The sequence below is a fragment of the Stigmatopora argus genome, chromosome 12 (genome assembly GCF_051989625.1).
Source record: "Stigmatopora argus isolate UIUO_Sarg chromosome 12, RoL_Sarg_1.0, whole genome shotgun sequence".
NCBI lineage: Eukaryota > Metazoa > Chordata > Actinopteri > Syngnathiformes > Syngnathidae > Stigmatopora > Stigmatopora argus.
This window is the reverse complement of record NC_135398.1, coordinates 13,339,017-13,366,710: the sequence shown is the minus strand read 5'-3', so window position 1 is coordinate 13,366,710 and position 27,694 is coordinate 13,339,017. Positions and strand designations below refer to the sequence as shown.

Here is a 27,694-nt window from a genome sequence, read left to right as displayed (position 1 = left end):
GTTAAAGTGTATATCGATATTCGATTTGGTTCGATTATTGATGCCTTGATGCACATAGCTTGACCAACATGGGAGATTTTCTTCATATCAGTAAAGCTGGATTGAGGAAGCAACAACGAATCACTATTGTGATTATTTCTCCCTGTGTTTCAAGGTATGCTGGTTGTTGTAGACGCCGGTTGAGTTTGTGGTTTGCAATATACACTGTTTAGCGTGTGAGAGAGAAGATAATGTTTAGTAATATTTATTTACTTTTGAAGTGTGAGCGTGAATGTGCGAGTCCCGGGTCATGGATATGTATGTAACTTTCAGGACTCTACCTTCGGCCGCCATTACCCTGTATAGTGTCTATGACGGTTATAGCAAGGAATTTATGTTATCTATATTTCATTGTTTACCAAGTCGAATAGTTGAGAAGGACTTCTCGAAGTTGTAAAAAGAAAAGATAACAAGTTATGACCGTATACTGAACGGGTGTAATTGTACATTATGTGTTGGGTTATAATGTGTTGCTAATATATATATGTGGGTGTAAATTGTATATTATGGGATTTTGTTCTAACGTGTAGATAAAGATATATCAGTAAAGCTGGATTGAGGAAGCAACAACGAATCACTATTGTGATTATTTCTCCCTGTGTTTCAAGCGTAAATACAGGGTACAACACTCATCCTTTGGTAAATGGACGAAAAATCCTCTTCCCCTTGGGTGGAATTCTGGAAGGGGAAAAAAAAGTCAGGAGTCCTATAAACCAAATCCAAACATTAAAAAAAAGACTGGGGACTAGTTAAGTAAAAAAAACAAGTTAGGTATTTTCTATCAACAGCAAAAGGATACTTACCAGGATGGATCTTCTTCCCATAACCCCACTCAGTTGCCATCTTTCCTTTACTCATAGTCAGCAGGCCTTCATCCCACTGCAAAAGAAGGCAAGTTACATTAAAGTCACAGGAGGAAAGAAATATTAGACATACCCCTCTTCTTTTTGTCCGCTGCAGAAGCAGCAAGACTCAAAAATGATCTGAGTCTATATAACAGGGATCTTCAACTGCAGTCCTCAAGGGCCCCCCATCCAGTTAATTTTCCATGTCCTCCTCCATCATCACACCTAAATCAAATAATCAGGATCTTGATCATTTGATTCAGGTGTGGTGGGATTTATGGAAAGCAGGGGCCCTTGAGGACCACAGTTGGAGACTCCTGCTCTATAATGGCAAGTACCTGAGGGGATGTTGGTGTCAAAAACTGTGCCGTCTTCCAATGTCACCCTTTTTGGGGAAGTTTGTCTTGTCACCTTTCTTTAGCGTTGATTTAGTAAACTTAGGTGGAACCTGAAGAGAAGCAAGAATGAAAATGAGTAGGTTTAGTACACATTACATGAAAATAAATAATAACCTGAAACACTTGGGTCCTACCTGATCTACAACTTCTGCCTTGAGTTCTTTGGACTTCTCGTCGATTTTGACAGCTTTCACCGTCTCCGTGACTTTAAACCTCTACAAAACACCACAGCGTGATTACGTAATTGCTTATTTAACCATTTTGACACACAAATGACCCACATTCATTTCCCATGTTATTTCATCCTGGATGAGTTTTTTCAGTCTATTTCAAATCCATTCATTTTTTAAAATAAATACTCCAAAATGTCATAATTGCTTCTGTTTTTCTCTTCATACACCGAGAAAAAATGGTTATTTTACCATTTGTTTAAACTTGAGTCAAAAATGACCTTTGCGCTATTGATGAATGAATGTCTCACTTAGGTTTTGTCCAAACCACAATTTAAACTAAAAATGAAAAGGTCCAAGCCCTGAGGTCTTCCTTTAAGAAAGTGAAGGGCAAAAAAGCCAAGGGTAAAAGGTATACATACAGTCGTGGTCAAAAGTTTACATATTTACATACACTTGTGAAGAACATAATGTCATGGCTCTCTTGAGTTTCCAGTTATTTCTACAACTCTGATTTTTCTCTGATAGAGTGATTGGAACAGATACTTCTTTGTCACAAAAAACATTCATGAAGTTTGGTTCTTTTATGACCGAGCGGGGGACACTTTTTGCACCGGTGAATCGTAATATAACATAAACACATTAAAATGAACTTGGATTACGATGCAGACACACTCAAAAATAAGTGTAATCTAACCTTACACTAAACTTAATTCTAATTTAGTTTTACATTTTTATACCTTTTGTTCTTCCGGCCAGGTTAGCTGTTTGCCCCGCCTCCACCCTGACTTTCTCTATCGATGGGCTGTTTGCTTTTGTATTCCCTTCAAAATATTCCGAAAATAATGCACACAAATGTCCTCACAATAGGATAACGCACGGCCACTTGCCAACGAGAAGTAATATATACTAGTACAGACGCTCCCCTACTTACGAACGCAATTGGTTCCGAGCGATTGTTCATAAGTTGAATTTGTTTGTAAGTTGATTCAGTGCTATATTTTGTATTATAATTTATGTTTAAGGCCGATATAAGTATATTGAAGGTTTATATAAGTGCATTTGTATGTTTAAGGCTTGTATAAGTAACACGCATTGGTTTGTACTGAAAAAAAAAAATTTAATAAAATGGAGAGAATATGTACAGTACTGTAGAGAGAGATTTATGTATTAGAAACTGGCCAAAAGAAGCGACCTAATGACGATTGCACAGTTTTCTTCTTTTTTTCATCATAAATGATGCGGTAGCACTGTATGGCATCATTCAATTGATTTGCAAACTTTGTGCAACGTTCAATATTTGGGTCCTGCTGCTCGATCTTTCTGTTTATAAATGGTACTGACGGTCGAACGATTCAATGCCCGTGAAACGCTCACCACTCTCACGCGCATCAAGCTTCGTTATTATTGCCACTCGTTTCAAATGAAATGGCTTGCCTCTTCCTTGCAACTCCCTCAATAGAAGCCTTTAGCTTTTTACCAACCATATTCAATATTGGATGCATGAGATATTTAATGATACAAATGAAAAAGGTTCTTTGGACACTGGAGATACATTCACGCACTTTCGCATTGCAACGAAGAAGAAGGTAGATGCTGGGTGAGCTGAGCTCTCACAGCGCCAGGCGTCGGTATTAGCGGCGGAAAGAAGTACTACTCCGAAAAAGGCGCGAAATACAAAATTGGACTTGCGAACATTTTTGGACTTAAATGCAATTTGCAGACATGTTCGTATGTACCGTTGTTCGTAAGTTGAATGTTCGTAAGTAGGGGAGCGTCTGTACTAGCGATTGCTACGCCATTCGCGCTGAGTGACGGAAAAAAAAACACTGAAAAAAATGCAACGCTCCGCTCAGTGCTTGTAGATATCTGTTATACACGAAAGAGATGTGGCAAAAAAGAGTGCGCTACAATGACAAACAGCCTCTCATGTCTTGGCCACCTGGCTTTCTCATATATTGAAATTTTTCTCGTATCTAGAGATAATTATTTGCTCGAAATTTTACTCGTATCTTGAAATGCTCGTATGTCGAGGTACCACTGTATTCTTTAAGTGTACTATTTATTCCTTACATGTCCACTGATGGCACTTGTGTGATTTATCCACACAGGTTCTTGCTATTAAAAATCAACACCAGATCAGTTAGTGTTTTCATTCAAAATTTGAACGTATAAAAAAGGCAATTGAGCAAAGACTTGAACACTGAATGGTGAGATTTAATGAATAAATGGAGAGAGAAAAAAGAAACTAGAATTTTTTAAAAATGACTCACTTTGCTCAGTTCGTTATGGCGTCGACAAGCTGCTTCTTTTTGGCTGTTTTGGCCAGATTCTTAAGGTGTCCCAGCAGTCTGTGCTCGTTAAGGAACTGAAACACAATTTCTTTTTAACATAAAGAGCTAGCGGTAACGCAATGTAGCCAATTTGTTAGCAAACATTTTTCCGTCTCCTCCCCATCCACGTGGGCCTACATCATGCGAACGATGCACGCTCACGTCAAAGAGCACTCTTAAAATAAAAACTGGGGCTTAGAAATGGCCAGATGACAACGTACCGAATGTGCTGCATTGTCCTGTGAGAGCTTTATCAGGTCTTTCTCCAGTAAATCGTCACTTCTGAGCTGCTTTGCAGTCCACTGCCGAACTAGCTTCTGGGTCATCCGCCATTTTGAAGGTTGGGCATTTGAACTCTGACCTCGGTCACGCCTATTAAAAATAGACACAAAAAATACATAGTTTTCACGATAACGTGAATTTAAATCTGCAACCATAACTATTTCTTCTCCTCCGCTATTAAATCAACACTATATACTTGCTTGTGCAGCTCGCTATAGATACAGTTTGGTAGCTCTGACTAGTCCGCTCTAGCGCTAGCCAATCATAGTTTGTGAAAGCGATGACGTGTCCCCTATGCCTGCGAGAGGGCATTGGTGTCGCCAACTCGAAATCTGATTGGTTAAAGCAACAGTTTTATTGACGCTTGTTTTATGCAACAGAGCCTGCAGTACTGATTGTGAAGGCCTCCAGGTAGATTTCTGACCCTGGCAACAAATAATGGCTGAAATGTGATTGGTTAGATGCTTAAATATGAAAATACACATCTGGAAGCAGCACAACCAGGGGAAAAGCAATGAAAGGAATCTGACAGACAATTTGGAATTATTTAATAAGTATTCATGGCCAAAATATAATTAACATCACTCTGTGATTCAGATATTTTTTTTAGGCCAGCAGAGAGTGCCTTGCAGGCTCTGACGGTCCACCACTATTAGATGGGATCACCAGAAACTTTCCCCAGACATCCCTCGGGAATTTTAGCACATCAGTTAATATAAACCTTGCCGTGGCTTGCTGCATGGACTGGTTTAGGTCTCTGCTAAAGCCATCTGCACACTTTGCGACGGTACTGAACTGCAGTTTCTTGATCCATAATGTTCAGGAAACAATACCTAGTATATAATTTCAGTAAACCAGAACAATAAGGGACCATTGACGAAGAAAAATCCTTACCGTATTAACTCGCAAAGACGAATTGGTAACTCAAAAAAGTGATGACTGAATCAAGGGCACGGCTTGTGTACAAGACTTGCTATACTCTTTTTCACCTGCAGGTGTCAGCAAAGTACGATGTCGTATTTGTTTGTTATTTTCTTTTTTTTTTTAAATAAGAAAACAACAATTACTGGAGGATTTTTTTCCTTATAATATTGACCCTAATAACGTGCTTTTGATTCATACAGTACCTCAGAAATACCACGTGCGATGACTTTCCCATCAAAGTAACACATTTGTACTCCCTATTAAAACCATGAATATGCAGGTGAAAATTGTGAATCAGGGGGCGGCTTATATGCGATAAATTGTAAAATTCAATGATTTTAAGGCAATTTTAAGGGTGCGGCTTATATGCGGGAGTACAAATGTGTTACATTGAAGGGAAAATCTTTTAAAAAAATCATCACAAGTGGTATTTCTGAGATTCTTTATGAATCAAAAGCACATTATTAGGGTAAATATCATAAGGAATTAATTCATCCAGTAATGATTGTTTTCTTACTGCAAAACAGAAAATAACCAACAAATAGTAAATGATACTTTGCCGACATCTACTGGTGGAAAGGAGTACAGCAAGTCTAGTGCGCATATATGCCGTACCCTTGATTCAGTCATCATTTTTTTTGTTACAAATATATGTGAGAAAACATGGTAGTTAAAAAAGTCAAATTTTGTTAATATGGTTTGACTATGTTTTAGCCGTAAAGCAAAATAAAACCTCACAAAAACAAATTAAGTGTGGTTTATAAGGCCATTAGATTTTGGTTTAGAAAAATCTGATTGCTGTTCTAATATACTTTCACTATGTTTTATAAGGCCTGAAAGGAAAACAGCACCTTAGTGTCTGAACGCCAGGGTTTAAGCAAGGGGGAGCACAAATCTCCTGATCTTAAAATAGAGTTAATGAAATCCCATCAGCTAGAGCCTCAAGGTCAACAATAAAGCACATATAATCCCGAGCAGCTGCTCAGTGAATCCCTGCTAAAGTCTGCTCCTTTCTCCAAATGGGTTACGACGGCAAATTTCAGCGAATCAATCTGTGTTCACAATATGTATTGTTAAGCATCAGTCACAGTTAAACTTACACTTAAAAATGATTAAATGAAATCAATTTTTACATTGGAGTTATTAAACTCTTTGCAAGAGGGGCCCTAACACTCTTGGTGTGAAATTCTGGGAGCCCGCATGTCTTCTCTCATTACTCAACACATCCTTAAGGCGTCAAGTATCTACGAGCTAATCAAAGAGAATTCACGCGTAAGTGTTAAGTGGTTAACTACGTGCAAGACAGTTTGTGCCAAGTATTAAACATTTTACTTTTTGTACCGCTGAGACTTGGCTTAATTGAAGAACGAGTGAAGACTGACTAAGAATAAGCAACAGACATGCTTAACACTATTACCCCTGTAATGTCGCACTCTTATCCCAGGACATAGTAAAGATGATGTTATATGTATTTGACACTCCAAAAACAATTATTTCACGATAGCGCAGTGTTTTTTGGGCAAAAAATATCCATAACAAAACAAAGTATGTCTCAGCAACTGTGATTATCCAAAACTACTACATGAGATGGAAACATCAAAAGTCTGGTTTTAGCGGGGGGAATGTCAAACTCTGTTCTCCCTGGGCTTGCGTGGGTTTTCTCCAGGCACTCCAGTTTCCTCTCATATCCCAAAAATGAAGTAAAGGCTGGTTGAACACTGTAAATTTCTCCTAGGTATGAGTCTGAGCGTGAATGGTTGTCAGTCTCCCTGTGCCCTGCGATTGGTTGACTAATGATTCAGGGTGTGCCCCGCCTGATACCCGTAGCTCGCTGGAATAGGCTCCATCACCCCCGCGACTCTTAATTAGCGGTTCAGAAAATGAATACATACATTTCAAACTCCTCAAAAACAAACGCCAACGAGATTAACAGTTCCTGTTTTTCGAGCGCTGCCTCTACTCAAGGGCAATTAGGTAGTTATTTTGCAGATACCGACACAATGACCTCCTCATTTTAATGTTTGTGTTGAAGTACTGAAAAATTTCATTACATGTTAAAATTATGGTCAAGTTAATCTTGACAACATCGTTAGAACATACATTCATTCGTTCATTTTATCCTCAAAAGGCTCGCGGTGGGTGCTGGAGTCTATCCCAGCCGACTTCGGGCCTGAGGTGGTGGACACCTTGAATCGGTGATCAGCCAATTGCAGGGCACGAGGAGACAAACAATCATTCATGTTCACACTCATACCTAGAGGCAAGTTAGAGAGTTCAAACAGCCTACCATGAATGTTTTTGGAATGTGGGAGGAAAGCGGAGTACCCAGAGAAAACCCATGCAAGCCCAGGGCGAGCATGCAAACTCCACACAGGATGACCAACTTGGGATTGTAACCAGGATCCCAGAACTGTGAGGCCAAAGCGCTAACCACTCATCCGCCGGGCCGCCCTCGTTAGAACATCACACATTTTAATAAATTCTTATGGTTTTACTATAACACATATTCTTGTATTCATTCATTTTCTATCCCGTTTATACTCACAAGGGTCGCTAGGGGTGCTGGAGCCTATCCCAGTCAGTAGGTCAGGTTCATCCAAATTGGTTGCCAGCCAAACGCAGCTGATTCCTGTATAAAATAATAATAATAATTAAAAACTTCTTCATGCCTTTGTTTTTTGATTTGTTAGTATAGAAATATTTTTCACATTTCATATTTAAATCCTCACATCTCACTGAATGGCATGTTTTGCACTGTAAAAAAAGTAATGTAAAAACAAAGTACATTAGGTTGACCTTCCCAAAGATAGTACAATAAAGGTAAGAGAAATCATTTAAAGGCTGCAATTTGATTATCATTTCACAGTTGATCTCAACTGAATATGTATCTCAGGAGGCTTAATTGCGGTTTTCGCAGGCTGCATCGAGTATTTAGCTTTGCCCTGTTTGCAAGGAGACCATGTAAATTTGCTAAGACATAAACAAGTTATTACTATCATGTTTACTTTAATGAGTAGAAGTTTGACCTGTGATCAGACATATCTTCAGTTGGTCTTTAGCAGCGGCAAAGAATTTCTCGCTTCCATTTGGCAAGCTGACGCCGGCTGTCAGTGAGAGGGCCGGACACTTACACAATTGGAAATAATCTCAGCACTTGTCACCAGTTGTTGACCTTCTTTTTATCTCTTAACCTCTGAAGGGACGGTGATCAGCGGTGCTCAGGACTGCTTGCCCAATTTCTGGTACACATTCAGGATGCAAGCGAGTTGAAAAGTGCTTTCATTCATCTTCTGTACCGCTTATCCTCACGTGGGTCCTTGGAACTTTTAAAAAAGTTTCTTTCCATTCTCATAAGGTGAATTGTGAAGCGAAGCGAAACAATATAATCTGTCTGACCATCTGTAAAGAAACAATAGTTTATCTGTAGAAACAGTGTGACTATATAGTATTTTTTAAATGTAATGTGATTTAGAATACCCTTTTTCTGACCCGATATGTCTGGGATACAGAATTTAAAACGTCACTTAGGAAAAAAAATACTACAACTGTACAAGTTGTTTTGGTTGTGAAATACACAGTAGTTTCACAGAAAACTTGCTCCCATGTTTTCACAAACATATACTTTAACTTAGTATCTTATTAACTCTATAACACTCAACCTATTCCTGGTCAGAAAGGAAGTGGAGCCTATCCCTGAATGTAACGTTGGCAGTCAGTCAAAAACCACATACGTTCAGAGAAATATTCTGATCTATTGACAGTGACAAGAGTTCTAAACATAAAATGGGCAAAAGAAAAGTTGTTGACATTGGCTAATTTTCAAATCTTTGCATGTAATTGAGCAGCCAATCCGTTTTAATTACATAGCTGTGCAAACCTGCCCCAAAATACGCCTACATTTGAGAAAATAAGCTAGTCTAGGAGAGCTTGCTGAAGCACTCCAGCGTCGCTTCTTGCTAAAGAGAGTAGCATTTGAACTGCAGCATAAATAAGTGAGAAACACTGACGTCTACTTGTCAGCGCAAGTGTATTTATGCGAAACAGGCAGTGTGTGAGGCCAACATGTGCTGTTGTTGATCCTTGATGAGGGCAAAGCCTCTGTGTCTGCTCTCCTCTCTCAGTACAAGGTTTTAAGAAGGCATTTCACACAGTTATCTTTGTCCTCAAAGACACAATGCCACATCAACAGGGCTGTTAGGGAGCAGCTTTTTAATGGTAGACAGCTACTCTATTGTGACCTTGGCATTACAGTGGAGTCTGCCATACTGGCACAGCCCACTGTTATTTGTCAGCATTACTGCCTTTCAATGAATCTCAGGCATGTCTCCTGCCGAAGATCTTTGTCTGTGTTGCCTCGCACTTGTCGCCTCGATAATCTCACCAACCAATGGTCTTTATTTAGACCTCCCCACTTACCATCTCATGCGCTTTATATTGCAGCACTGGCCCTCCTATGATAACACAATATTTTACCGACACGTCTTTAGCCTCCTGAGGAACTGAGACCCCATTAAAAGTATAAAACTTCATTAAGAAATTGACCTCATTCCTTTATGAAGTAGCTTACTTCGTAGCTAATATGAAAGTATAGAAAATGTCCAATCTTTGACAACATGCAATGGATGTCTAGAAAGTCTAGAGGATGCTTATCATCTCCGTAACATCCATTGTTACCCAGCAGCAGTTCCACGGTGGGATGATGACAAAAGAATTCCACCGCGTCTATTTACGGATCGAGTCGTGTTTCCCTGGCTGCTTAAGGATACCTATGATTAATCACCACCCTGCAACGAGCTCCTAATATGGCCTCGTCAGAAGACCCCGTCACTGATAAGACTCTGACCCGCTGATTTCTATATTGCTCTCTGCCATTTGGCAAGCCCCCTCCCTCACTTAGCCCAACCAATTCCGACACAATAGCATTCTTGGGTCCAACAAGCATCCTCCATATATGGCGGAGGGGCTTCCTTTATAAAGGGAACTGATTTTGAAACCCACAATAGGTCATCATTCAATCACAAGGTAAGACGTGTGGCTTCTTTAATGTGCTACCATGATGTTCGCTAGAAGTCACTTTCTCTGATGTTATTCTCCCCGCAGGGCCGTAACACCTCAGTCTTCTCTGTAGGGATTCAGAAGGTAAGACATCTGGCAAACAGATATAAAAAGTCAGAATTGCAGTTATTCTTGAGTTCTTCTTTTTTCATTTATCAAATAGTTTCAAAATGGGCGACGCCGCCATGAGAGAGTTTGGGGCAGCTGCTCCGTACTTGAGAAAATCCGATAGAGAGCGTCTGGAAGCTCAGACTCGTCTATTTGACATGAAGAAAGAATGCTTTGTCCCTGACACTGAGGAAGAGTACGTGAAAGCATCCATCACCAGCCGTGAGGGTGACAAAGCCACCGCTCAAACTGCGAAAGGGAAGGTCAGTCATCTGCTGCAATGCAGCCTAACTAGAAGTTTCAAAAGTTGAGACAACAGTCAAATCAGTGAGAATTTATCCAAAACATTGTCCATTTCCAAACTATATCTATAGTGTACACAGTGTGTGGAAAAAACAGAAGGGCAAAACACCAAGCTGTTGGGACGATGCCATCCTTTGGCCTTAGTATGATGCTGCTAGTGCTCAAAATCGAACAAACCCAAAACTGTTTCCTGTGCTTTGTTTTCAGACTGTGACAGTGAAGGAATGTGACGTGCACCCTCAGAACCCGCCAAAATTTGATAAAATTGAAGACATGGCCATGTTCACTTTCCTCCACGAGCCCGCTGTGCTGTTTAACCTCAAAGAGCGTTATGCAGCATGGATGATCTACGTGAGTTCAGCTCCTTCCAGACCAAACGAATCATGCCTGCCTCCACAAATTAGAGTTTACAAAGATGTCAATTCTTTGCCTTGCTTTTTTTCTTTTTGCCAGACCTACTCCGGGCTCTTCTGTGTCACTATCAACCCCTACAAGTCGCTGCCAGTCTACAACCAAGAGGTGGTTGTTGCCTACAGGGGAAAGAAGAGGAGTGAAGCTCCTCCTCATATTTTCTCCATCTCTGACAATGCCTACCAGTACATGCTAACTGGTAAATTCAGCTTTAAAATGGTAGATATCAGGTATGGAGGTTGTGTCTACAGTTCTAATTTTTTTTCCTTTCCTTTCTAGATAGAGAAAATCAGTCAATTCTCATCACGTGAGTTGGATTTGACTCCTGATTTGTGAGGTTTTGATTGCAAAATGACCGAAACTGACCTATATTCATATTCATACATTTCAATACTGTTGACCCATATACACATTTGGTAAGTTAGTAGAATTGATTTGAGTTACCATTGTAAATTGAATGTCAACATCAATACAAAACACCTACACACTGTACTGCATTTACCACACTGATGCAGGTGTTCCATTCATAAACAAAGTCTCGTTCTCAGAATCTCTATCCGAGCAAATCCTTTTGTTCCGACAGCGGAGAATCTGGTGCTGGGAAAACTGTTAACACCAAGCGAGTCATCCAGTATTTTGCCAGCATTGCAGCTGGTAGTGGAAAGAAAGACACCGGCTCTGAGAAGAAGGTATCTTTACTAACTTAGCAAAATTAGAAATCTAATTACATTATTCTTTTAAAAAAAGAATTTATTTTTACCTGTTCTTATATTTGAGCAAATTGCTGTGTTTTCAGGGTACCTTGGAGGATCAAATCATCCAGGCTAACCCAGCTTTAGAGGCATTTGGCAATGCCAAGACCATCAGAAACGACAACTCTTCTAGATTCGTAAGTTTGACGTCTACACAAAAGAATGAATTAGTATTTTCTGTTTGGCAGTGTATTTTAACAGTAATGTTTCAACCAGGGAAAATTTATCCGAATTCACTTTGCTGCCAGTGGAAAGCTGGCATCAGCTGATATTGAGACATGTTGGTAACCTTTAATGAATGTTATTGACAGTGGCTTAGCATTTTTCTTCATTTATTTAATCTTTTTTTTTCTTCATATAGATCTTTTGGAGAAGTCCCGTGTAACCTTCCAGCTTAAAGCAGAACGAGACTACCACATCTTCTATCAGATCCTCTCTCAGAAAAAGCCTGAGCTCTTAGGTAAACAAAATCTACTTGCATTCAGATCAGTGACAGGCTTTTTTGTTTGTTTATAACACAAAAGATAATCTTTTCCTTCTTTTAGAGATGCTGCTCATCACCAACAACCCCTACGATTATGCATTCATCTCCCAAGGAGAAACAACAGTCGCCTCCATCAACGATGCTGAGGAGCTTATGGCCACTGATGTGAGGAAGTAAAATGTCTTGTTAGATATGAGGGTTTGAGAATAGTCGATATTGAAATATTTTATTTTGATGAAATTTTATGTTATTACTATTAACTATCGCCCTTAAATTAAACTCAGGATGCCTTTGATGTGCTGGGTTTCACCCAAGACGAAAAGAACGGCATCTACAAACTGACAGGTGCCATTATGCACTATGGTAACATGAGGTTCAAGAACAAGCAACGTGAAGAGCAAGCAGAAGCTGATGGCACTGAAGGTGAAATGGACGCTTTGAATTTCTAAAACATATCCGTAAAGATACGAAAATGTATTTTTTTTTTCATTTCTCAAAATTTCTCAGATGCTGACAAAGTCGCGTATCTGATGGGCATGAACTCAGCTGACCTCATCAAATGTCTTTGTCATCCAAGAGTTAAAGTGGGAAATGAGTGGGTCACCAAGGGACAAAATGTTCAGCAGGTACATTTTAGAAAAGTGGGAGGAATGTTATTGATTTTGAAACACACAGTTATCCTTTGCTGTACACAAAGGATATAAAGGTGTGCCTATATTATGGCCAAGAAAATACAGTTAAAGGTGATTGACAGTTGCGTTGTTTGGTCTTGACAAACCCTAAAAAGTATGTGGTGCTTACTTTTTGGGCTGGTGTGCACCAAACAACCGGATCTTCACCGAATCTTTCGTATTTTACCATGTTGCAGCGCCCAGACCGTTTAGTTTGATTATTGAACGATGTTTACAAGTAGGTTCCTTGTCACTTGAAAAATCTGCAACGTGAAAACGAACTGCACCAGATCAAATGAATTTTGTTCCGGACCAAACAAAGTGAACTATGGACTTTCCTAGTGTGAATACACCCTAGGATAAACTTATGACAACAGAGAATAGTTTTCAATAGCATAGTTTCCTGCAAAGCATGACATAGCAAAAAGACTTTACGGCCCAAAATGTAAAGGTGCAGCCGCACTCTCTGAAATTTCTGCCCTTGGTGTTGTGTATGTAGCCAGTTCACTAAAAAACGCAACAATTACATTAACTTCTAATTTCTTTTATAGGTCTACTATGCAGTTGGTGCACTGTCAAAGTCAGTGTATGAGAAGATGTTTCTGTGGATGGTGATCCGTATTAACCAATCTCTGGACACGAAGCAGCCTCGCCAGTACTTCATTGGTGTTCTGGATATTGCTGGATTTGAGATCTTTGATGTGAGCTTATTTTTTATTACTATTGCTTTAACCCAGTGCTTTTCAAATTGTGGGGTCAGCCCCCCTTGGGAGGTGCGGAACAATGGTGGGGTGGGGGGTTTGCGAAACGATAGCTGGCAGTGGTCACGCTCACTCTGAGTTCGCTCAGGGAGCGACGCAGAGGTGTACTAGGAATTTTATTGAAATATACCATTTTTCGGTTGGGGGGGCGTTTGATTCTTTTGCAACAGAAAATATTTGAAATTCACTGCTTTAAATAAAGACAATATTTGGTTAGAGTTTGTTTTATGTACATGATTGAGATATGGATGAGAAAAGTGTCCACTCTTCATTTCAGTTCAACACATTTGAGCAGCTATGCATCAACTTCACCAATGAAAAACTGCAACAGTTTTTCAACCATCACATGTTTGTGCTGGAACAAGAAGAGTACAAGAAAGAAGGGATAGAATGGACATTCATAGATTTTGGTATGGATTTACAAGCTTGTATCGACCTGATCGAAAAGGTGAGAGACCCTTGTTCGTTAGGCTATGATTGATGCGACAGATGATTAAGATCTACTGTCTAATGTCCTCCTTAGCCCATGGGAATCATGTCCATCCTTGAAGAGGAGTGCATGTTCCCCAAAGCTAGCGATGCAACTTTTAAAGCTAAGCTCTATGACAATCACCTGGGAAAATCCAGCAACTTCCAGAAGCCCAGAGTCGTCAAAGGCAAACCAGAGGCCCATTTTGCCCTGATGCACTATGCCGGAACTGTTGATTATAATATCAACAACTGGCTGGTGAAGAACAAGGATCCTCTAAATGAGACTGTTGTTGGACTTTACCAAAAGTCAACTGTAAAATTATTGGCCGTACTCTTTGCAAACTATGCTGGAACAGATTCAACAGGTAATGATGAGTATTGATTAGTATACTTTCTCCTCCTGCTTATTACAATACAAGTATACTTGAACTATTGACTGGTTAACCCTCAGATGGTGCAAAGAGCAAAGGAACCAAGAAGAAGGGTTCCTCCTTCCAAACTGTGTCAGCCTTGCATAGGGTTAGTACAAAAAAATCCCCACAATTTTGACTGAGGTAAGTTGTTGTACACGTGATGTCACTATATTTACAGGAGAATCTCAACAAACTGATGACCAATTTGAGGTCTACTCACCCCCACTTTGTACGCTGCATCATCCCCAATGAGACCAAAACTCCTGGCGCCATGGAGAATCCTCTAGTGATGCATCAGCTGCGCTGCAACGGTGTTCTGGAAGGCATCAGAATCTGCAGGAAAGGCTTCCCAAACAGGATCCTCTATGGGGATTTCAAACAGAGGTATTACATTTCAATTGCGGTTTAATCACCCAAAAAGTACATTCATGGGGATTTATTCCTTTTTTCAAATGTTCAATCTATCAATTTTTAGATATCGCATCCTAAATCCTGCTGCAATTCCTGAGGGTCAGTTTATTGATAGTAAGAAGGGAGCAGAAAAACTCCTTGGGTCTTTGGATATTGATCACAATCAATACAAGTTTGGACACACAAAGGCAAGTTATAATGTGACTAATTTAAGGTTAATTATGTCTTTTTAATGTGACATTTTTTCAACATTTGAGTTAGTGCAAGAAAAACAAACAGAAACCGGTTAGTTTAATAAAAAAAAAAGAACATCATTCTTATTTGAATAAGACATTTTGTTACAGTATCAGCTCACTGAGCACTAATTTCTGAAAATAAAAATTCCTAAATTGCCGCCAATTGTTTAAGGCAAAGTCTAAACAATTGTAGGATGGTAATACTATTGCTTTCTATTTTCTAAAGGTGTTCTTCAAAGCTGGTCTCCTCGGGCAACTCGAGGAGATGAGGGATGACCGTTTGTCTCTCATCATTACCGGCATTCAGTCTAGATCAAGAGGTCTCTTGGCAAGAGTGGAATTCCAGAAGATTGTTGAAAGGAGGTTAGAGGATGAACAAAATGCACAATACAACAAACATCTACTGTGATTGTGTTAACAATTCCTGCACATTTTGGGGGAATAAAAATCTAAACAGATCTTGATCATTGACAGGGATGCATTACTGGTCATCCAGTGGAACATTCGTGCCTTCATGGGGGTTAAGAATTGGCCTTGGATGAAACTATACTTCAAGATCAAACCTCTTTTGAGATCTGCTGAAGCAGAAAAGGAGATGGCCAACATGAAGGAAGAATTCCTGAAGTTGAAAGAAGCTTATGCAAAGTCGGAAACCCGCAGGAAGGAATTGGAAGAGAAAATGGTGTCTCTTCTCCAAGAAAAAAATGACCTGCAGCTTCAAGTTCAGGCTGTAAGTTTAAATGATATCAACATTCCCTTTTAGTGGTTTAAATTCAATGTACAACATGTATAACATGTGATGGTGTTGGCCAATTAGGAGCAAGATAATCTTGCTGATGCTGAAGAAAGATGTGAGGGGTTGATCAAACACAAAATTCAGACGGAAGCAAAAGCCAAAGAGTTATCTGAACGACTTGAGGATGAGGAAGAGATGAATGCGGAGTTAACGGCGAAAAAGAGGAAGTTAGAGGATGAGTGTTCTGAGCTGAAAAAGGACATTGATGACTTGGAGCTAACCCTGGCTAAAGTGGAGAAAGAGAAGCATGCCACTGAAAACAAGGTACTGTTGATTGTGGTGTCTGCAAAAAGTTTGTGAATCTTAATGAAGCTCCAATTATTATCATCATTTTAAATTATATTTATTATTATGAAAATGATATGCAGGTGAAGAATTTGGTAGAAGAAATGGCAGCTTTAGATGAAATCATTGCCAAATTGACAAAGGAGAAGAAAGCCTTACAAGAAGCTCATCAGCAAACGCTGGATGACCTTCAGAGTGAAGAAGACAAAGTCAACACTCTGACCAAGGCCAAGTCAAAACTAGAGCAGCAAGTGGATGATGTATGCGTTTTTAAATTTAAGTGTGCAACAACTCTTGGCACCTTGGAACTTAAACTTTTAAATACTTTTCTTCCTAGCTTGAAGGGTCCCTCGAACAAGAGAAGAAGATCCGAATGGATCTTGAGAGAGCAAAGAGGAAGCTGGAGGGAGACTTAAAGTTGACCCAGGAAAGCCTAATGGATCTGGAGAATGACAAGCAACAACTGGAAGAGCATTTAAAAAAGTAAACAACATAACTAATATTTAACTAATATATAACCTAGTCAAAGATAAACAAAGGTAAAATAAACATTTTATCTTATTTTTTTGACTGCAGGAAGGACTTTGAAGTCAACCAGCTTACGAGTAGAATAGAGGATGAGCAGGCAGTTGCCATTCAGCTTCAAAAGAAATTGAAAGAGCTTCAGGTAACGCTGATTTCATGGAATGGTTTGAAAATTATTAAATAGCAACTAACTAAAAGTGTTTGATTAGGCCCGCATCGAGGAGCTGGAGGAAGAGCTTGAGGCAGAACGAGCTGCCCGGGCCAAGGTGGAGAAGCAGAGGGCAGACTTGGCCAGAGAGCTGGAGGAGATCAGTGAGAGGCTGGAGGAGGCAGGTGGCGCCACATCTGTCCAGATTGAGATGAACAAGAAGAGGGAGGCTGAGTTCCAGAAACTCCGCAGAGACCTTGAGGAGGCCACCCTGCAGCATGAATCCACCGCGGCCACACTGAGAAAGAAACAAGCGGACAGTGTTGCTGACCTGGGGGAGCAGATTGACAATCTGCAGAGAGTCAAGCAGAAACTGGAAAAGGAGAAGAGTGAACTCCGACTAGAACTGGATGATGTCGTTTCCAATATGGAACATGTTGTCAAAACAAAAGTAAGTCATGTTTTAGAAGTAACAGAGCCAACAACATTCAATGAATACTACATAAGAACACCTTTTGTAGCAAACAAGCCATTAGCCATGAAGCATAATGTGGCTGGATAGAGGAGTTCGTTTGTAAGCTGTACTAAAAAGGTTCTACACACAGTTCCTGGATTTTAAAAAAAATACCGGCTACCTAAACATACTAAGAAAATGTAAATATTAAGGATTTGGGGGCATTTGGTGCAGACCCACAGATTTGTTGATCAGGTGGATCTTCATTCTTGAAAGTGTTAAACAGTAGTACTGTGGGCAAAATATTTTAACTTAAGTTCTGTAGTGTACTGGTTAGCTCAAAAACATTTTTTTTACTTTGTATGCTGAGGATTTGTCTAATGTGACATTGCTTAAAGTTTGACCTCCCTGCACATGTGGACATGGTATATGTTATTATTGATAAACATTCTGATTGCAGACAAATCTTGAGAAGACATGTAGAACTGTAGAAGATCAGATGAATGAATACAAGACTAAGTTTGAAGAAGCTCAACGCTGCATCAATGACTTCAATATGCAGAAAGCAAAGCTTCAAACTGAAAATGGTATGAAACCCATTGCTTCAGGAAGAAATTCACCACAACTATGTTCAGACAATAACAAACGCTTCCTGAAATGCTAGGCGAGCTCTCGAGACAAGTTGACGAGAAGGAATCTTTGGTGTCACAACTAACCAGAGGAAAAATGTCATACACTCAGCAAATTGAAGACCTAAAACGACAACTGGAAGAAGAGACCAAAGTAAGATTAACTCTGTTTTCCACTCCACACTATTTGCACTGTGTCATGTGCATTTTGTATTCCACCTTGATAGGCCAAGAATGCACTAGCTCATGCTGTGCAGTCCTCTCGCCATGACTGTGACCTGCTCAGAGAGCAGTATGAGGAGGAGCAAGAAGCCAAAGCAGAACTGCAGCGTGGCATGTCCAAAGCTAACTCTGAAGTGGCTCAGTGGAGGACTAAGTATGAAACTGATGCCATTCAGCGGACTGAAGAACTGGAAGAGGCCAAGTAAGAGTTTGATAATTCACGATAACAAATTGACATTTTTTTGTCCGTCAGTTCAAAAAGTTGTGTATATTTGGTACAGCTAAAATATAAGATAACTATAAACCTGTTTGTGAATAAATTAGCAACTATTTATTGACTAGTAGTTGGTGTGAAAAGAAAATTTGATTGAATTAAAAGGTCTAAATGACGGTTTCTATAGGAAGAAGCTGGCTCAGCGTCTACAGGATGCTGAAGAGGCTGTGGAAGCAGTCAATGCTAAATGTTCGTCTTTAGAGAAGACTAAACACAGACTGCAGAATGAGATTGAAGACCTCATGGTGGATGTGGAGAGGGCAAATGCTGCTGCTGCTGCTCTGGACAAGAAGCAAAGAAACTTTGACAAGGTAAAGTTTTTACGCAAACTGTCTTAAACGCCTCTTTCCTTGGCGCAGATCACGACGAACCATGTTACCAACCATGTTGGTCTAGATTTAGACGGTGTTCAAAAATGGTGATCAGAAAGTTAACTTACGCAGAGACAATCATTATCCTTGTGGACTTCCTGTGTGTGGCTCCAGTTTTTTACCTAGGTCTACAATGTCTTGTGTGTCTTGTGTCTGTCTTGCTACTGCAACCAAGAAATTTCCCAAATACTGGATGAAATAAAGTTCTAACCAAACCTAACAATCATTATTCTTTGTAGATCTGAGCTGTGTGTAGTTATTATTCAAAGATTAATTCATTTTTATCCCTAATAGGTCTTGTCTGAGTGGAAACAGAAGTATGAGGAGTCTCAATGTGAGCTGGAGGGCTCGCAGAAGGAAGCTAGAGCTCTGAGCACCGAACTTTTCAAATTGAAAAACTGCTATGAAGAGTCTCTGGATCATTTGGAGACCATGAAAAGAGAAAACAAGAACTTACAGGGTATGCTCGACGGCAAATTTGTGTCTCGAGGACCAATTTTATTAAAACACCTTAATTAATAGAATTTACTCTCATCATTCTCACACATAGTTGTACTTACTGTTTACAGAAGAAGTTTCTGATCTCACTGAGCAACTCGGTGAGAGTGGAAAAAATATTCATGAGCTGGAAAAAATAAGAAAACAATTGGACCAGGAGAAGACTGAGATCCAGTCTGCTCTTGAGGAAGCAGAGGTTGTAAAAACATTGCACGTGAAGAAAGACATGATCATAAATGTTAAATGGCTCAACAAATCCTTGTGTTGAACAGGCTTCCTTAGAGCATGAAGAAGGCAAGATTCTAAGAGCCCAGTTGGAATTCAACCAGATCAAAGCTGACATTGAACGGAAATTAGCTGAGAAAGACGAGGAGATGGAACAATGCAAAAGGAACATGCAGAGGACTATCGAAACGCTGCAGAGTTCCCTGGAAGCTGAGTGTCGAAGCAGGAACGAAGCCCTCCGTTTAAAGAAGAAGATGGAGGGAGACCTCAATGAAATGGAGATTCAGCTAAGTCAGGCCAACAGGCAGGCAGCTGAGGCGCAGAAGCAACTCAAATCTGTTCATGCACATCTCAAGGTAAAGTAGCAGCAGACCATTTCGACAAGACATTACATTGATTACCAGCATCATTATGGTTGATGTCGTTCCGTAAAGGATTGCCAAATTCAACTGGATGAATCTGTTCGTGCCAATGATGATCTTAAAGAGAACATTGCCATTGTGGAGAGACGTAACAACCTCATTCAGGCTGAGCTGGAAGAACTGAGGGCTGCTCTCGAACAAACGGAAAGAAGTCGCAAACTTGCTGAGCAAGAGTTGCTGGATGTTAGCGAGAGGGTGCAGCTACTGCACTCGCAGGTGAAAGACTACTGCATTAGTTTTACCCATGAATCACAAATGCTAGCAAATGCTTTTCAGGCTTGAGCACTCTCTTACTTTGTGAAATCTCACATCAAAAAAAAAAATAGAATACTGGGCTGATTAATCAGAAGAAGAAACTTGAATCCGACGCATCGCAACTCCAGAATGAAGTTGAAGAAGCAGTCCAGGAATGCAGGAATGCTGAGGAGAAGGCCAAAAAGGCCATTACTGATGCTGCCATGATGGCAGAAGAGCTGAAAAAAGAGCAAGACACCAGTGCTCACCTGGAGCGCATGAAGAAGAACATGGAACAAACCATCAAAGACCTGCAGCACCGTCTGGATGAAGCGGAACAAATTGCAATGAAGGGAGGCAAGAAGCAGGTGCAGAAGCTTGAGGCCAGGGTAAGCGTTCAAACTCTAGTACTATATCTGTTGAACAAGGTTGCACCTGTTCATCTTAACTCTCCACAATGTGAAAAATATATATAAAGTAAAAACTATATCTATATATTTGCTCTCAGGTCAAGGAGCTTGAAAACGAGGTGGAGTCGGAGCAAAAGAAAAGCAGTGAGGCAATAAAGGGAATACGTAAATATGAGAGGCGCATCAAGGAGCTCACCTATCAGGTGCTGATTTCCTTTTTTTACCCACACAGCAGCAATTTTATGAATCCATATCTAATGTATTCTTTCTACATAGTCCATTAATTAATTGATTACTAATATAAAAATATATCATTGATGCAAGCCACACAGCTTTCAATGTTTATTCTCATATGTTGTTGAAATGAAAGATTAAAGAAAATATTTGTCCTGACTGTGTGTTTTACCTTCTCCTATTAATAACAGACTGAAGAAGATCGCAAGAATGTTGTGCGCCTCCAGGATTTGGTCGATAAACTGCAACTGAAAGTCAAAGCATACAAGAGAGCTTCTGAGGAGGCTGTAAGTCGTTTTTCACAATGTAGGCAAGCAGACCTGCTCACTTAAAATGTGTTTCTTTTCATTTTTAACTAACCCGATTTATGACTAACTTCAAAACAGCAGTATGGAATACACTTGTTCGGGATTAACCTCCTCTCTACCCCTAGATTTTATGAATATAAGCCCTTCTAGAGACCCATTTGCCGTTTAACGTATACATTGTTTGTTATTTATTTGGCTTTATTCAACTATACAAACAAAAAAAACACAACAAAAACTATGTTTCATTCATCATGCTCTTTGTCTAATTTATGTTGTTTGGTTTTCCATGCTGATTCCTGAAGGAAGAACAGGCAAATACTCATCTGGGCAAGTTCCGTAAACTGCAGCATGAACTAGATGAGGCTGAAGAACGAGCCGATATTGCAGAATCTCAGGTCAACAAGATGCGTGCTAAAAGCCGTGATGTTGGCGCCAAGGTAATTAATGGTACTACTATTGTATGATGATTGTAAACTTGACATGCCATGGAGAACTTCCTTTAATTAATTGCAAATGATCATCTGATACTCCTCACTAGTCGTGATATAAAAAGGACTACATAGGAGTGTTTCATTATCTAATGAGGTAAAATAAACCATGCTAATGTGATACAAACTCCAAATCATTTTGTTTTGTGTTACATTTTTTCACATGACAAAATATTTGCCAAAACTTACTACACTCCAAGACTTTCCAACACTTAGCAACTCCAAATTATTGATTTCCGTTTTGTTATTGATGACTAATTGATGTCTGATTTATCTACTCTTCACTACAGAAAGGGCTCGACGAGGAGTGAAAAACTACAGACAGCCATGTCAGAACTTTGAACTGTAGCTGACTGTCTCCAAAGTATCTGTAGAATAAAGCAAACGGGAAAAAAATGTTTGGTTTCTTTTTTTCCTTTCAAGCAAAAACTGAAAAAAATGAATGTAGACGTTGGAAATGTTCATAGCAACATAGAACTACCAATGTGAACTTCATATTGAATTTAGACTTACTGATATGATACAGGGCAAAAATAGAAGTAAAAGATTGGAGCTGTACATCCTTTCATCCTTTTATCTACAGAACTCTCTCTGGTTATGAATTGTTTCATGTTCATATGCAACAACTAGACATTGATGTATTTCACGACAATATTTGCAGGAAACAACAGTATAAAGAATAAATAAAGAATTATACTATCCTACATTGTAGATAAGATACTAGAGCATCAGGCGCATGTATAGGGAAAATAATTTGAGAATTGCGTGTACATTCATTCATTTTCTGAACCACTTATCCCCACAAAGGTCATTGGGGGTGCTGGACCCTATCCCAGCCAACTACGGGCACCAGGGGGGGCACCCTGAATCGGTGCCCGGCCAATCGCAGGGCACAAAGAGATGGACAACCATTCACGCTCACACTCATAACTAGGAGCAATTTAGAGTGTTTAACCAGCCTACTCTGCATGTTTTTGGGACGTGGAAGGAAACCGGAATACCCGGAGAAAATCAACTCAAGCACGGAGAGAACATGCAAACCCCACACAGTGCAGACCAACCTGGGATCAAACCCACGACGTCAGGCCGACACCCAGTCATCTCACAGGCCAGGGACTGCATATTTATTATTTATTTTATTGTGAACGGCTTTTTTGTGATGTTGTCTGGGGATCTTTCCGTGAATTATGGCATTAAAAATATGCAAGAATCTACCATGTGGTAGTGATGGTTGCCCAAGGGGAAATAAATTTAAAAATGACATCAACACAGTAATGAAAAATACAGGTTGAAAACATATCACTATCACTATCTCTATAGCCACCTGGAACACCATGGGAACTACGTGAGGATGCTCTTCATTGACTATAGCTCAGCCTTCAACGCTATAAAAACGGACATTCTGACTGACAAACTCTCCCACCTTGGACTATCCTCTTCAATCTGCTGCTGGATAAAGAACTTCTTGACCAACCGACCACAAACTGTTAGACTTGGTCCCCCCTCTCTTCCTCCATTACACTGAGCACTGGCTCCCCTCAAGGCTGTGTACTGAGTCCTCTTCTGTACTCCCTGTACACATACGACTGTACACCCACCCACCAGTCTAACGCCATCATCAAATTCGCTGACGACACCACTGTGGTCGGACTCATCTCAGGAGGGGATGAGTCGGCCTACAGAGATGAGGTCCACAAACAGTCTTCGTGGTGCTCGGTGAACAATCTCACACTGAACACCACAAAAACTAAAGAAACAATCCTGGACTTTCGCAAACACGGCACAGATCTGGCCCCACTCCTCATAAATGGAGTATGTGTAGACAGGGTCCAGTCCTTTAAATTCCTGGGGGTCCACGTCACGGATAAGCTCTCATGGTCTACAAACATCACGGCAGTAGTGAAGAAGGCTCAGAAACGACTCCATTTCCTCAGGGTACTTAGGAAGAACAACTTGGGCACCAAGTTCTGATAACCTTCTATAGAACCACTGTAGAGAGCATCCTGGCATACTGCATCAGTGTGGTACGCTGGAAGTACGGCGGCAGACAAAAAGGCCATGCAGAAAGTGATTAACACTGCCCAGAGGATTGTCGGCTGCTCTCTGCCCTCACTGGAAGACATTGCCAGCCCTCATTACCTCAGCAGAGCCAGGAACATCATAGGGGACCCTTACCACCCTGGTCACAATCTGTTCCAGCTGCTGCCCTCTGGCAGACGCTATAGGTCCCACAAAGTACGGACAAATAGGCTTAAGGACAGTTTTTTCCCCACATCCATCAGAACTCAAAATTTGCGGTAACACAACACACATTCCCTTCTGAGGTAATATGAAAAGATGTTTGGGTGGTGATCTGCCTCCTACTAGCTGACTGATGGTAAGTGAAAGACAGTGAGAGGTAAGTGACCTGTATCCATAACAGCAGAATGCCAAATTACAAGTCGGTAACTATCACTTATTTAGGTCTTTTGCCGAGTAAACGCAGCTTATGGAGAAGCACCACCAATTTCGTCATATGCAGTTTCTGGGTGTGATGACAAGTAGGCTTTTTGTTGTTGATGATGACGACAGGGCCTATGTCCGATTATTATTAATTACACTATGACTTGATCAATGCATGCAAACAAAACAAAGTTTTAAAAAAGTAAAAAAACATCCAAAAGGTGAGCATGAATTGTTTGTGTCCATGTTATATAAGAGTATATCATATTATTAATTTTGACAGTGAATTATTTCAACCGATTATTTCACTTTAATTAGGCCCACGTTAAAGTCAGCAACCGAAAATGTTATATTGGATCAAAAAAGAAATATGCCATATTTAACATATCATATGTCAGGAAATGCAAAAAAAGCCTTATAAACACCTTGTAATCAAAGCAACACATGGTGCATGCATCTATATATTAGTTGGCTACAAATACATCATGCTCTGTCGTACGATTCTGCATCAAGTTTAAATTCATTACAATATTAATGAATTATGTTTCATTGATTTGATTAAATTATTCATTCATTTATGTTCTGAACTGCTTTATCCTGACCAGGGTCGCGGGGGGTGCTGGACCCTATCCCAGCTGACTTCGGGCCAGAGGTGGGGGACACTCTAAATTGGTGGCCAGCCAATCACAGGGCAAAAGGAGACGAACAACTATTCACACTCACACTCATACCTAGGGGCAATTTAGTGTCCAATCAGCCTACCATGCATGTTTTTGGAATGTGGGAGGAAACTGGAGTACCTGGAATAATCCTACGCAGGCCTGGAGAGATTATGCAAACTCAACAGGTGGACCGACCTGTACTTGAACCCAGGTCCCCCACTGTGAGGCCAATGCGATAACCACATCCATCCAGACACCCCAAAAAACATACAAACCAAAAATATATTTCTATCCCATATTTTCCATTTTCAAACAACAAGGGGATGCCGATCTCAGTTACTAGTGAGCCAGCAACAGAAAGGAATTACTAAAGTTGGAAGGTGAGAAATCAGGGTGTCAAAGTGGCGGCCCGGGGGCCAAATCTGGCCCACCGCATCATTTTGTGTGGCCCGAGAAAGTAAATCATGAGTGCCAACTTTCTGTTTTAGGATCAAATTAAAATGAAGAGTATAGATGTATATTAAATTTCCTGGTTTTTTCCCTTTTAAAACAACAATTGTAATTTTTAAATCATTTCTTTCTGTGTTTTTAGTTCAAAAATCATTTTGTAAAATCTAAAAATATATTTAAAAAAAGCTAAAATAAGCATTGTTTTAGATCTATAGAAAACTGAATATTCAGGGCTTTTAATCCAATTCTTTTAATCCATTTATATAAAAAAATCTAAATATTATATCTAAAATGGTCCGGCCCACGTGAAATCAAGTTGACGTTAAAGCGGCCCGCGTACCAACCCAAGTCTGACACCCCTGGCATACAGGATGGTGAAAATATTATGACATGTATAAAAGGTGGACAATATATCTGTAGAATGTAGTAATATGGTTTGCATCATTAACTAAAGATAGTGCCTTAAAAAGGGGAAAGAGTGCTTTTTATTACGAGATGCACCAGTCTTTTTGGAATGCTTTCCACCTGTTAATCCTTTTCCATCATGAGGTCTGACAGCTGCTTGGCTTTGGAATTGGGAAGAAACAATCCAGACAAGAATTTCGCACGGTTATCTTTGTCGTCAGGGCCAAAGGAAAGAGAACAATGCATTGACGACAACACGAGACAAAGGCCGTAGACCTCGAGGGGATCCGCAGTTGCGTCAGTCAAGTGAATCCAACAGCCCTCATTCAACAACAGCTGCAATAATTCAGTCACAAAATTTGTGTCGCAGACAAATGTGTTGTCCCCACCTTCTCATATATATTAAGTGAACATTAATATGAACATTTTCCTCAGAAAATATTTTCTTAAGGTGCTATTGACATGGCATTTTGGTGTTTTTGCCAAAATATAGTGAGGTCAAGAACAACCTTTAGAAATATATTTTCTCAGAAAAATAGTGTTATGTTTAAAACTTATTCCCATACCTGTCAACCTCTGCCGATAACTGCCCTTATAAATGATTGATTCCCCTTACAAACCCCCCAAAAAACCTTACAAACACCGTACGAGTCATACGGTGTTTGTAAGGTTTTTTGGGGGGTTTGTAAGGGGAATCATAATCATTTACAAGGGCAGTTATCGGCAGAGGTTGACAGGTATGTATTCCCAAATTGTACACTCAGTTGAAGTTGATTGTAATATTGATAGAATTTCATGTGTTTGTGTGCATATATACTTAAACCATATATGCATATTATAAGGCTGCAATAATTACAACATTTTGTTACACTTCCAGTTTACCTTAACAAGTAATATGAAATTAACCCCAGATATTTTCACTGGCAAAATCTTTAATTATTGAGATACAAATACAAACAACTTTTTTTTTCTTATCGGCTATCAGACTTCCATCTGATAAGACTGAATGACACTATCAAAACACACCTAATGTCTATTTTGTTTAAACTTTTTACAGTTTATTCTCTTCTGTCATAGCAATATATAATTTATTTTATTAGTTTGTTATAAAATGTAGATTTTATTTTACTGCAGTATTTCAATGTACTTTAGGCTACATTGTTTCATGCTGCACTATCAAATTGTAAATAAACAAAAAATATTATAGTTGTTGGGTGAAACAAAATTCTGATTACAATTCTGAAAGTCATTGTCAGATTTTTCACTACAAATGAAAAATCCTCAATTATTCTTGTTTAATATATTTTTTTAAACAAGCATTAGTTTAAATATAAATCTTTGTGTAAATATAAAAATATATATTTAGACATAAATATTGATATATATATATATATATATATATATATATATATATATATATATATATATACACATACATATATACACACAAATATTGATAAATATATATTTACACAAATATTGAATTCAATTCAGTGAAGTTGCAAAATTTAAACAGCAGGGGGCAGTTGCTAACTTGATATGCTTAAAACACGTTGAAGTGTGCAGAATAAAACTTTTATTCATACATCAATTGTCTATACCGCTTAACGTAGGTAAGAGATAAAATTAGGGATTATTTTGTGTACTTACAGTGTCCTTTTTTTGTAGCTTTGCTATCTCGGTAGTGCAAAAGGACCAGACAGCTTGCAACAGCAGGTGCATCATATCAAATCCGATGATTTGTCTGTCTAAACAATAACAAAAAAACTAGAAAATTATTATCACTATAATACTTGATTTAATAAAAGAATAAATGATCTTACTTTGTGCTTCCTTGTCCTTGGCGCATGTCTCCGTACAGACGTCCACACACTGAGTGAGTGAGAAAGAAAAAGACAAGTCAAAAGACCAATCAACTCCAGCGAGCTTGCACCTGATTTCAACACACCCTTGAATGACTTTTCATAATTGTGAAGAGCAAATACTATTAATATCTTATCGTCTAACGTTTCATACTCAAGTGAGGGAAGGTGCCCCACATTTTGCTTGATGATGTTATTTTAAAAATCAGATTTGACAGTATGAGACTTTCAGCTAAATTCTGGGGACACTGATATAAGCAATGCCGCTATACTTTTTATTACA

General features: G+C 39.4%; 1 protein-coding gene and 1 long non-coding RNA gene across 2 annotated transcripts; one reads left to right on the top strand and one right to left on the bottom strand.

Moving 5' to 3' along the window:
- Positions 1-154: 154 nt before the first annotated feature.
- LOC144086121 (uncharacterized) lies at positions 155-27,694 on the bottom strand. Its single transcript, XR_013304357.1, has 10 exons — positions 27,373-27,694; positions 27,200-27,297; positions 14,641-14,783; positions 7,537-7,620; positions 4,007-4,157; positions 3,726-3,820; positions 1,417-1,497; positions 1,223-1,332; positions 843-918; positions 155-717 (listed from the first exon to the last, which is right to left on the bottom strand). It is a non-coding gene; the product is annotated as an uncharacterized LOC144086121 (long non-coding RNA).
- On the top strand, positions 10,217-21,576 carry LOC144086118 (myosin-7-like). The gene is made up of 36 exons (XM_077615921.1): positions 10,217-10,417; positions 10,665-10,808; positions 10,911-11,067; positions 11,148-11,175; positions 11,452-11,557; positions 11,665-11,757; positions 11,837-11,900; positions 11,982-12,080; positions 12,166-12,269; positions 12,389-12,527; positions 12,612-12,730; positions 13,327-13,476; positions 13,814-13,984; positions 14,060-14,372; positions 14,459-14,526; positions 14,599-14,804; positions 14,896-15,019; positions 15,294-15,430; positions 15,542-15,797; positions 15,885-16,127; positions 16,232-16,408; positions 16,486-16,631; positions 16,725-16,815; positions 16,883-17,272; positions 17,736-17,862; positions 17,940-18,058; positions 18,132-18,328; positions 18,528-18,711; positions 19,066-19,231; positions 19,341-19,465; positions 19,542-19,850; positions 19,929-20,132; positions 20,243-20,539; positions 20,659-20,763; positions 20,986-21,081; positions 21,405-21,576. Exons 1-36 carry the CDS (start codon positions 10,217-10,219, stop codon positions 21,564-21,566), a joined length of 5,817 nt encoding a protein of 1,938 aa, XP_077472047.1. The 3' UTR covers positions 21,567-21,576.

Coding starts and splice junctions, on each gene's coding strand:
- LOC144086118 (XM_077615921.1), top strand. CDS start 10,217: ATGGGCGACGCCGCCATGAGAGAGTTTGGGGCAGCTGCTCCGTACTTG. Junction 15,020..15,293: donor ACAAGTTTGGACACACAAAG/GCAAGTTATAAT, acceptor TATTTTCTAAAG/GTGTTCTTCAAAGCTGGTCT. Junction 19,466..19,541: donor CTGCTCTTGAGGAAGCAGAG/GTTGTAAAAACA, acceptor TGTGTTGAACAG/GCTTCCTTAGAGCATGAAGA.